The 12,591-nt window shown below is 44.1% G+C and overlaps 1 protein-coding gene across 5 annotated transcripts in view; it reads right to left on the reverse strand.

Moving 5' to 3' along the window:
• Positions 1–12,591, reverse strand: part of KCTD19 (potassium channel tetramerization domain containing 19) — a 36,598-nt gene that overhangs the window by 13,029 nt on the left and 10,978 nt on the right. For 4 of the 5 annotated variants that reach the window (XM_083165467.1, XM_083165471.1, XM_083165468.1 and 1 more), the window contains exons 3-7: positions 5,014–5,164; positions 4,134–4,325; positions 1,938–2,069; positions 1,022–1,241; positions 17–177 (exon numbers count right to left, since the gene is read on the reverse strand). In XM_083165467.1, coding sequence (XP_083021593.1) covers positions 17–177; positions 1,022–1,241; positions 1,938–2,069; positions 4,134–4,325; positions 5,014–5,164 — 856 coding nt within the window. The remainder of the gene's footprint in view (positions 1–16; positions 178–1,021; positions 1,242–1,937; positions 2,070–4,133; positions 4,326–5,013; positions 5,165–12,591) is intronic. The other variant, XM_083165469.1, reaches the window with a different exon arrangement.

Consider the following 12,591-nt stretch of genomic DNA (forward strand, 5'->3'; position numbering starts at 1 on the left):
GATGCATTTTACTTACACAATGCGCCAAGGCCGACACTTTTCCTTTGCTTTAAGTAAGACCTCACAGCTTCTCTCATTGGCTGGTATATAATATCACCTTTGTCTAGGTACATGCATAAACCATGAATCTCCAATAGGCTACAGGTCATCGGAAGTCTGCAGATTCCTAACCAATTCCTGCCGTCATATGCAGAAGCAGTCTAAGTATAATGCGTTAATAAAAATCACATCTATATAATAATAATAATAATGATAATAATATGCAAAATGCAGAGTAAAATAGTGTTTACCGTAATATAGAGAGTAACATTACGTCAAATCCTTTCTTTGATTTTGTGGGGGTCACTGGCACACTGGGGTACAGGAGGTGGTGTAGGAGCCTGGTACTCAGTCCCCCCCCCCCCTCCTGTTTGCATCATGCCACGAAGTGATGGCATTGGGTCAGAATACACGGTGTCCAGTGGCGTAACTAGATATTTGTAGGCCCCAAAGCAAAAGTATGTAAGGGCCCCTATGTACCACCCAATGGTGAAAAATGTATATAGCACATTTTACTTTGACAGGAGAGGTGACCCCTCTCAGCTCTGGGCCCCATAGCAGCTGCACGTCTCAAGCTACCAAGAGTCTGTCCCACATTGTGAGATGCCTATGGGGCAGATCTGATAACTGCCGTCACAGGTAAGTGCTCAGGACGCCCGAGCCTTCAGAACAAAAGGTGGGCTAAAAGCAGGGGAGAGAAAAACAAAAACCTAACTGAATTAGAGAACAGAACTGAACAGAAGGAGGGTGTCCAGTGTACCCCACAATAAGAGCACCTCCATGTGTTCTATGATTTCACCAAACTGACACAATTATATATCTTTTTCATTCTGATTTCTGGACAAGAGGGGTTGGTTACACACAAACGTGGACATTAAAGGACCTTTAAATGACTTGTACTCGATTCACACAACTATGTTCCCATCTTGTGACTATCAGTCCCCACCAGTTACGGCATAGACAGGGGCTTTGCAGAACGTACCTGACATGCTGGAAGAGGGTCCCGGTACCAGTGATATAAAGCTTCCTGCCATCTACACTGCTCTCTACGCTCAGCTGCCCCAGTGCGGAGTCTGGGTACTTGGCCAGCAGCTCCAGGGCCATGATGTACAGAGGCTTTTCTCCTTTATAGAACTCCCCGGTCACATACTTACTGGAGGATGAGGTCCCCGGTATGCCTGTGCTTCTGTAACACTGATTTCCTAAAGGCAATAGATCAACCATTAACCAGGTTCCAATCTATGTCATAATCTACAGATGCTATTTAATGGACCACTTGTGTGTATATAATTCCTTTCATATAGAGCAGGGGACAATGGTCAAGGTCCTTGCGCCAATAACCATGGTAGTGACATAGCGGGAAGAGGAGGCAGGGATAGAAAAAGGCTTGCCATGGGGCCTATATCATCATGGTCTCCAATAACTTAATAATCAGCAAGTATATATTATATATATATATTGTGAATGTGGCAGACAGGAATCGCCAATCCCAATTGCATTGGTATGGGGATATATCATTCTCCAATTCTGCCATAGGCAGCAGCGCAGGAACCTGGAAAACATTCAGGGATGGGGCCTTATTCTAGTTCATTCTTTCTGACAAAATCCTTCTTAGATGGACAAAACCATGTGCACTGCAGGGGGGCAGATGTAAAAATGTGCAGAAAGAATTAGATTTGGGTGAGTCATTTTGTTTCTGTGCAGGGTAAATACTGGCTGCTTTATTTTTACACTGCAATATAGATCTCACTTTGAAGTAAAACCCCACCCAAATCTAATTCTCTCTGCACAAGTAACATCTGCCCCACCTGCAGTGCACATGGTTTTGTCCATCTAAGAAGGATTTTGTCAGAAAGAGTGAACTAGAATAACCCCCATGGTGTCTGCACATACTGTACCTAAGGATTTCTTCTCACTTCGCAGCGCCTGGAGGACGCCTGGAATCCCCAGAGATTTAATTTCTGCTTCCAAATACACAAACTTTGTGAAATTCTCCGGCAACAGAAACTTCCCGGTAAGAAGAAAGTTTCCTGAGGGAAGTCAGAATCACAAGGCAGTAAGACAAAATACCCCCCCACACACACACACATGACTGTGCTAAATAAAATAAAGATACCTCCCGCATATTATAAATCATCAATGTGCCTTTCATAAATACGCTTAAGGTGATCCTTGTGCAGGGCCTGATCAACCAATAGGCTAAGCCACTGCAGTCTGGAGCGCTGGGTTCCTGGGGGGGCTCAGTGAAGACAGCATGGAATCTGCAAAAATGGGCTCTCAAAAATGGCTGCTAAGAGACAGACACTAATGGTCTTACCAGACCTCTAGCATCTGTCAGGGGAATTCAGTGTGCCCAGCACTACCCGGAAGTGTGGATTCCGGGAACAATGGCGCGCTCTTAGCAGTAACCCCCTGGCAGTGAGCATGTATCCCCCCTGATGAGCATGAAACCCCCTGGCAAGGAGCACGAAGCAACTGGCAATGAGCCTGTATAATTAATGTATGAAAAGGCAGGGAGCGCGCGAGGGGGGGGGGGGGGGAGCACTTCTAGATAAGCCTAGAGCTGCTGGAACCCTGTAATTGTGGAAACATATTGGCCTGGATGACCGTGATACACATATGTCCCCAACGTAGCTGGAACCTTGGAGGGGCATCTACCTCTAGACGGGACCTGTTAGGCCAATCATTGGGGGTTTAGCACAACTTACTGTGCAGCTATTGGAGTCATGATCCTTGATCAAATGGACTTTCCATCTGACTTTCTGGAAACATAGTTAGGAACCTGCTGCTCCCAACCTCTCCTCCATACTGGGTAGAAGCGAGCATCTTCCCTCTGGGACCCATTCCCTTCAATGTCAACTTCACTTTCATAGACAATATCATAGGCAAACGCAGAAGGGGCATGGATTATTGAGTGAACAGTGTCTACGTCGACAGTCAATAGGTTGATCACTATTGGTCGACAGTTAATAGGTCTACACATGGAAAAGAACTATATGGCCTAGGTCGACATTGACAATAGGTCGACACAAGCAAAAGGTGGATAATGGAAATGGGCAATATATATTTTTCAGGTTTTTTTTGTTCTCTATGTCGACATGGACACTGCATTAGTGTAACACGTCCCCTCACATGGCTCACTGCTTACTTATTATAATCTAACGTCCATGAATAAGAACAAGTTGGTTTAAAAAAAAAACAATCATGTAATACTCTTGTCGACCTTTTCCTGTTGATCTTTTGTCAATGTCGACCTAGACCATGTCAACCTTTTTCATGTGTCGAACTATTGCATGTTGAACAATAGTGGTCAAGCTATGACTGTTGCCCTAAACACTGTCGACACCTATCGGATACATGCAGAATGGGGTTTCCGGGTATATATATAGTGATCGTCTTGGCAAGTGGATCACTATAACAACAATACCAATACTAGAGCTGTCGACACATCATAATGCATAAGGGACAGAGGGGCAGATTTATTAAGCTTGGAGAAGAGATAACGTGGAGAAAAGGTAAAAGGAGATAAAGCACCAGCCAATCAGCTGTGTTTGAAAAAGACAGTTGGGAGATGATTGGCTGCTGCTTTATCTCCTTTTACCTTTTCTCCGCTTTATCTCCAGTTTATCTCTTCTCCAAGCTTAATAAATCTGCCCCTCAGTCGAGCTGCTGAATATGCCTGATGGAGTTCTCAGTGAATACAGTGGACCAGAGAGCAGCTACTAGGAAGAAGAGACAGGAGCCTTACCATGAGGTGGGAGTATGTGGTGAGCTTAGAAACCGCAGCACTGGTTCTATTATGTTTGTGTATTTATTTTTTATGTTATGTTTAACCTTTTACTGACCGCTTATTTATATTATTTAAATGTTTGATACAGTCTATACTATAGACCATCTATATTGTTATATATTAATACTGTCTATTCCATACAGTATCCAGACCAATGTCCAGGGTCTTTACTAGGTTCTTCTACTGCTCAGCCAGACTCCCGCACTTGCTCCAATGAAATGTCACAACTCTACCATGAAATACAGGTATACTGTAATTAGAAATGTATGTTCCTTAGGACCGAAGGCGCTCACGTTGCTCTTACCTATGAATCGGAACTCGTCACATCCGCATTCTATCAATATGAAGGTCTCGGAGAACCACAGCAAGCCATCATCAGTGACCAGTGATGGATATTTCTCCAGCACGTGGATTGGAAAGAAGCAATAGTGTACCTCCTCTTCAGTGTCAATAAGCGGAGAGTCTAAGAGCCCAAGCGGAGCTTTGTTGTGTCCCCCTGTGAGGAAAGATGTAGTCATTGCTGTGCGCGCTCTCTGCAATCCACCGCCTCAAACAAGCAAGGACAACAGTGCATTAACAGCCTGGTGCAGACCACTGATTCTGCTGCTCACAACGCCCGTGTTAATGGAGCTCATCAATTGTTTTGCTTTTGCAAGTGCGTACCAAACCACGAAAACCTGTAAGGCGCATACATTACATACTTCTGCGAGACACAGCATGTTCCTTTTAAACTGCTATTACATCGCAGTTTAATGCGATCAGCACATGCAATCCTTACTGAATCAGACCCTGTGTATACACAGTTGCAATGAGATGTACAGTATCTGAAAGCATTGGCAATCTGCTGGACGGTGAATGGGAGGTGGCTATTCAGATGCACATATATGGTCTCTTGTGTTATGGAAGTGTCGCTGAAGTGTTTGCACTGGAGGCCACACTCAGATGGAATATCTGCACCAAGCATGGGGTGGGGGCACGTTTCCATGGAGCAGCCTATAGAGGAGCCTAGAGATTACAGCTTCTACAGACGCTCAGCGTCCCAGTCTTGCACATGCACAGGTGTACACCAGGGAAGGGCTTTGTAATGGCATTCACATGGTGCCGCAGGCATGTGATTGGTAAGAGATGCAGATTCAGGCGCAGCAGAATCAGGCCCATATGAGAGAAGGTAAATGCGCCATCACCTGAGAAGAGAGAACGCTTTATTGGGAATTCGGATAGTCTGCTGCTACATTTATGAGTCTTCCAGTAGTAGATGGATGCTGTCTCAGCGACGGGTATATCTGCTGTCAGATCGCATAGCTGGGGCTCCCCTGCCTGTAACTTATCTACAGCCTGTTAATAACAAACACATGGTGGAGGAGTCATCAGAGACATTGACCAGTAAATGGGTTCGCACAGATCATTCCCAGCATGCTGGTGGGTACCGAGTATCCTCCTGAACCAATAATACATACCTCCCAACATAACCCATTCCATTAGGGACACAATACTCTGTTCCTGGACTTCCTTGCCATCGGCCGTTACAGAGGTGGGGCTGCAGCACAGTCCAAAATTCAAATAGGGGAGCCACACCAATTGCTAGTAAATCCCAGACTGTGATGTTTGGGGTGGCAGTTGGTGTGGCCCCTCCTATTTCAATTTTGGACTGTGCCTCAGCCCTACATCTGCAACTGCCACTGGCATGGAAGACTTGGAACAGAGGGGTGGATTTATCATTTGGCGATGTGGGCTATATGCGCTATCCCCGTGCGCTGAAGCAGGGGATAACGCATCTCCTGATCTATTATACCTGCGGTGTGGGTGTTGTAACGGCGGTGATAGGAGGGCGGCGACATAGCGCATGTACTATTCCAAGTACTGTGCTTAGCGGTCAAACCTTATTTATGATACCGCTATCCTCCTCCCGGCGGCTCTGCGCTGCTGTCTGCTACGCCAGACAGATCTGGCGTTGTAGGCTTTGTTTCTGACTTTTTTTTTTTTTTTCACTCCCAACAAACTTTATTGTGCATAATGTTTTGCCGGTTTCTGTGGTAATTGGTCAGTCCTCGGCAGCACCTTCTCAGTTTCCTCGGCAGCACTTCTCTTCACTTTCTCTTGTCATTGTAAGGTGTGTTGCCGGGTTAAAATGGTTATGGACATATATATGTGTGTTTAATCTTATTTTCTTGTTTTATTATTATTGTAATAAACTATTATTTAAAATTATATATATATTTTTTTATTTGTTTAATGTATATTATGGCGCACATATATAAAGGGATTTTTGTAAGAACTTACCGTTCGAATCCCTTTCTCTGATATGGTCCTGGTGACACAGCTCAACACTGGGATGTAGGAGGAGCCAGGCACCTATCCTAAAGCTTTTAGAGGGTAGGCTCCTCCCCTACTGCATCCCGGACTCTTCAGTTCAATCTTTCAAAGCCACTGGAATACATTAACTCAGTACAAACGCCTGCACATATTATATGCACATTTTATAACAATAACTGTTAACTTTAACCATTTTAACATGAACATCATGAAACTTCTGGCATACTTACTGAGCGTAAGGGAGGGATCGCTGTGTCACCAGGACCATATCAGAGAAAGGGATTCGAACGGTAAGTTCTTACAAAAATCCCTTTTTCTCTTTCAATGGTCCTGGTGACACAGCTCAACACTGGGACGTTCCAGAGCCGGTCCTTTGGGTGGGTACGCTCAGGTCTGCAGCTCTCAGCACTGCTCGCCCGAATGATGCGTCCTCCGACGCGAACTCATGGAATCTATAGAATTTGGCAAATGTATGAACAGATGACCAAGTGGCAGCCCTGCAAACCTGCTCAGCTGTTGCCCCATGTCGAACCGCCCAAGAGGTGGCAACTGACCTGGTGGTATGCGCATTTATTCTGGCCGGTACAGGCCTTCCCACCTTGGTGTATGCAAAAGCTATCACAGATCGCAACCACCTAGCAATAGTCTGCTTAGATGCAGGCCAACCAATTTTGTGTATGTCATACAACACCAACAAGGTGTCAGTCTTTCTGACCCCCTTAACTCTGTCCACATAAATGCGTAAAGCACGCACAACATCCAAATTCCTCAACTTATCCCTTTTCTTAGAACCCTCTGGGGGTTGAAACACAGGTAGAATTATCTCCTGATTTAGATGGAAGGCAGAGACTACCTTCGGCAAAAACTGAGGCACTGTCCGAAGAACTGCCCTGTCGTCATGAAAAATTAAGAAAGGAGATTTGCATGACAAAGGTCCTAACTCTGACACCCTCTTAGCTGATGCCACTGCCAACAAGAACACCAGCTTCCATGTGAGAAACTTAAGGTCCGCCGACCTCAAAGGTTCAAAGGGTGCCTTCTGAAGGCATTCCAAGACCAGTGACAAATCCCAAGGTGCCACTGGTTGTTTGTATGGAGGTTTCAATCTAGATACCCCCTGTAAAAAAGTCTAAATTTCCGGTAAAATAGCTATCCTTCTGGAAATAGATGGACAAGGCCGAGATCTGTACCTTCAATGACTGAAGGCTTAGGCCCGATGAGAAACCACCTTGTAAAAATTCCATCATTTTAGATAACTCAAAACGAGATGTGTGTGACTTCCGTCTCTCGCACCATCGAATGTAAGTCTTCCAGACTCTATAATAATTTGCAGAGGATACAGATTTCCTGGCTTTAATCATAGTGTGAACCACTGCGTCAGAAAACCCTTTACTTTTCAAAATGGCGGTCTCAATAGCCAGGCCGTCAAAATTAATCGAGCTGAATCCAGGTAAATGAATGGGCCTTGTCTTAGAAGGTCTGGCCTCAGAGGTAGACGCCACGAGTCCACAGACAACCTCTGAAGCCTCGAGTACCAGGACCTCCTTGGCCAATCTGGGGCCACTAAGATCACCGGAACCGCCTGCGCCTGTATTTTCTTTAAAATTCTCGCCAACATTGGTACTGGTGGAAAGGCATAAAGGAGATTCCCCTCCCAGGGGATAGTCATGGCATCCACCGCCTCCGCTAGTGGATCCCTTGTTCTGGCATAGAACCTGGGCACTTGGTGGTTGAACCTGGATGCCATCAGGTCCACATCCGGAGTTCCCCACTTCAAAGTGATCTGCTGAAACACCTGAGGGTTTAAGCTCCATTCCCCCTCCTTGAGCTCCTCCCTGCTCAGGAAGTCGGCCTCTATATTCTCCACTCCTGGTATGAATATAGCTGATACAGCTGGAACATTCTCACGAAAAATGACAGAGTCACTCCTCAAGCGCCAAAGCAAAGTCCTGCAGCTGTATAACCCCAGACGATAGTACAACTGTATACTAGGCACAAACTTCAGAAAAAAATCAAACAAGATTTATGAGGTTCTTCCACAGCGCTGGACCTTTGGAATCAGTATAACCAGGATAGTTCTGATACTCTCAGATAAATGCAATCCACTCCTCTTAAAAAATTCGCAAAAAATTTATTCAGAAAAAATCATGAAAAACTCCACACAAAAAATGGCTTCCACATATCATAAAAAAACTTTAAAAATGTCACAAAAAATACAGTTCCTTCCCACAACACGGTCACTGTTTCCTAGGGAAATGGGTGATTTTGGCTGTAACAAACCAGACCTTCTCTGGGCGACTTGTGATTAAGCTAAAAAAGCAAACAACTCATAGGGACAGATGGAATTCCCGGGTATCTCCTATGGGGCTTTTAAAACACAATTCACAGTCACTTCTCCAAAGGCTTGGAGCAAAAATAGATAAAGAAAAGGACCACTCTCACCCCTCCGTTGTGAATACTGTTCAAGACCCCACCTCGGATCAGGGACGTCACGGCCTTCCACGCTGCCACAGTGGTTGTCCGCGTTGCCCCTTCTCTCTGGATGTTGCCTGTTCAGGGGAAGATGGTATTCACAGAGGCTGCCCTGCCACTGCAGTCTCTGGGTCTCCCTGTCTCTCAGTATCTCCGACTTTTCACTGGCGTTAGTGGAAGCAAGATCTGGATTGCACCAGCCCGTCTCTCACTTCGGTGCGCTGTATGTTATACGGCTGTAATCAGCTGTGCGCCTCTCACTTCCCCCGCCACTTGTAGTCAGGCTTTTAACGGATGGGTGGTCTATGCGGCACTGTCCGTACACCTGTCCGCTCTCACCGGTATTACGGGTGTCGTTCAGCTCACCGCCTATCAGTGGTCCTCCTCTCCTCTCCTGCTGTCACCTTAAGTCCTTGTCTGCGAAAACCAGTGGACCGATCATAAAACTCCAGGCTGCTGCCGCCAACGCGTTTCTACCCTCTATGGGTCTTTTTCAAGGCACAGCTGGAGTCAGCGTCTTCTAATTATTTATACCCGCCCTGAGAAAATCTGGTTTGCTCGTTCTGGGGCGCTTCTGTACATGTTACATGGTTCTCTTAAAGTGACATAACTCTATCCCTATCACTCCAATAGATTTTAGATTTCAATCTCATAAAACCATACATAATATAAAACACAATCAAACTATAATAACAAAAACCACCTAAAATTATATCTGCTAAAATAGACTTTGAAGCAGTGCAGTACATATTTTAATCACTGGGGAAATATCACCTATAATTATTACAAGAACCACTTCATCTCGAACTCTCCGTTTAACCCATTAGGTTGCAGGGTGTCTAATTCGTAGATCCAGCGCATTTCTGCGCGTGCCAGATCACCCATTACATCCATTTTTCTCCAGTTACCCTTTATACAGTCAATGATTTTAAAACTGACTATATCACTAGGTGAACACTGATGTACTTTTTTGAAGTGCGCTGACATACAGTGGGACTCGACACCTTTTCTTATATTGTTCAGGTGTTCTCTTAATCTTATTTTGAAGTGTCTTGTAGTTCTCCCCACGTACTGTTTTCTACATGCACATTCTATTAAATAGATAACATTTTGACTGTTGCATGTAGCAAAATGCTCCATTTTATATGTTTTTTTAGTTACATTTGACATGAAAGTATCTATTTTATTTCCTTCAGAGCTTTTACAGTGCTTACACCCTGCGCACTCCCCGCACCTAAAGAATCCTTTGCTTTTGATCCTTGTTATCATATTGGGTTTGGGGGCTGATGCACTCCTCACAACCCAATTCTTCACATTCGGGGCTCTTTTATAAATTACATCAGGTTTGTTTGAAATAATATTACATAAAATTGGGTCAGCTTTCAAAAGACCCCAATGTTTTTTCAAAATTTTTTCTATTTCTTTGTGGTCTCTATTATAGGTGGTTATAAACGCTGTTGAACAATCCTTTTTCCCTTTATTTTTATTGTTTGTCAGCAGAGATTTCCTATCTATTTTATCCACTTCTCCCAATGTTTTTTCAAGATCAGTATTGTTATAACCTTTGCTTAGAAATTGATCTTTTACAACCTTCACTTGCTCTTGATATACCTCATTTTGTGTACAGTTTCGTTTTATTCTTCGAAACTGGCTGCCCGGCACCCCTCTCAGGGGTGCCGGGCAGCCAGTTTCGAAGAATAAAACGAAACTGTACAAAAAATGAGGTATATCAAGAGCAAGTGAAGGTTGTAAAAGATCAATTTCTAAGCAAAGGTTATAACAATACTGATCTTGAAAAAACATTGGGAGAAGTGGATAAAATAGATAGGAAATCTCTGCTGACAAACAATAAAAATAAAGGGAAAAAGGATTGTTCAACAGCGTTTATAACCACCTATAATAGAGACCACAAAGAAATAGAAAAATTTTTGAAAAAACATTGGGGTCTTTTGAAAGCTGACCCAATTTTATGTAATATTATTTCAAACAAACCTGATGTAATTTATAAAAGAGCCCCGAATGTGAAGAATTGGGTTGTGAGGAGTGCATCAGCCCCCAAACCCAATATGATAACAAGGATCAAAAGCAAAGGATTCTTTAGGTGCGGGGAGTGCGCAGGGTGTAAGCACTGTAAAAGCTCTGAAGGAAATAAAATAGATACTTTCATGTCAAATGTAACTAAAAAAACATATAAAATGGAGCATTTTGCTACATGCAACAGTCAAAATGTTATCTATTTAATAGAATGTGCATGTAGAAAACAGTACGTGGGGAGAACTACAAGACACTTCAAAATAAGATTAAGAGAACACCTGAACAATATAAGAAAAGGTGTCGAGTCCCACTGTATGTCAGCGCACTTCAAAAAAGTACATCAGTGTTCACCTAGTGATATAGTCAGTTTTAAAATCATTGACTGTATAAAGGGTAACTGGAGAAAAATGGATGTAATGGGTGATCTGGCACGCGCAGAAATGCGCTGGATCTACGAATTAGACACCCTGCAACCTAATGGGTTAAACGGAGAGTTCGAGATGAAGTGGTTCTTGTAATAATTATAGGTGATATTTCCCCAGTGATTAAAATATGTACTGCACTGCTTCAAAGTCTATTTTAGCAGATATAATTTTAGGTGGTTTTTGTTATTATAGTTTGATTGTGTTTTATATTATGTATGGTTTTATGAGATTGAAATCTAAAATCTATTGGAGTGATAGGGATAGAGTTATGTCACTTTAAGAGAACCATGTAACATGTACAGAAGCGCCCCAGAACGAGCAAACCAGATTTTCTCAGGGCGGGTATAAATAATTAGAAGACGCTGACTCCAGCTGTGCCTTGAAAAAGACCCATAGAGGGTAGAAACGCGTTGGCGGCAGCAGCCTGGAGTTTTATGATCGGTCCACTGGTTTTCGCAGACAAGGACTTAAGGTGACAGCAGGAGAGGAGAGGAGGACCACTGATAGGCGGTGAGCTGAACGACACCCGTAATACCGGTGAGAGCGGACAGGTGTACGGACAGTGCCGCATAGACCACCCATCCGTTAAAAGCCTGACTACAAGTGGCGGGGGAAGTGAGAGGCGCACAGCTGATTACAGCCGTATAACATACAGCGCACCGAAGTGAGAGACGGGCTGGTGCAATCCAGATCTTGCTTCCACTAACGCCAGTGAAAAGTCGGAGATACTGAGAGACAGGGAGACCCAGAGACTGCAGTGGCAGGGCAGCCTCTGTGAATACCATCTTCCCCTGAACAGGCAACATCCAGAGAGAAGGGGCAACGCGGACAACCACTGTGGCAGCGTGGAAGGCCGTGACGTCCCTGATCCGAGGTGGGGTCTTGAACAGTATTCACAACGGAGGGGTGAGAGTGGTCCTTTTCTTTATCTATTTTTGCTCCAAGCCTTTGGAGAAGTGACTGTGAATTGTGTTTTAAAAGCCCCATAGGAGATACCCGGGAATTCCATCTGTCCCTATGAGTTGTTTGCTTTTTTAGCTTAATCACAAGTCGCCCAGAGAAGGTCTGGTTTGTTACAGCCAAAATCACCCATTTCCCTAGGAAACAGTGACCGTGTTGTGGGAAGGAACTGTATTTTTTGTGACATTTTTAAAGTTTTTTTATGATATGTGGAAGCCATTTTTTGTGTGGAGTTTTTCATGATTTTTTCTGAATAAATTTTTTGCGATTTTTTTAAGAGGAGTGGATTGCATTTATCTGAGAGTATCAGAACTATCCTGGTTATACTGATTCCAAAGGTCCAGCGCTGTGGAAGAACCTCATAAATCTTGTTTGATTTTTTTCTGAAGCTGGAACATTCTGTTCCGCCCACCGGAAGATTCTGGACACCTCCCACATGGCCAATTTGCTGCGTGTACCTCCCTGGTGATTCATATACGCCACAGCTGTGGCATTGTCGGTCTGAATCCTTAAAGGGAGGTTCTGCAACCTGTCTCCCGCCAAGGAAATCACTTTCCA

This window comes from Crinia signifera, chromosome 11 (assembly GCF_055691185.1).
Source record: "Crinia signifera chromosome 11, ASM5569118v1, whole genome shotgun sequence".
Classification (NCBI taxonomy): Eukaryota; Metazoa; Chordata; class Amphibia; order Anura; family Myobatrachidae; genus Crinia; species Crinia signifera.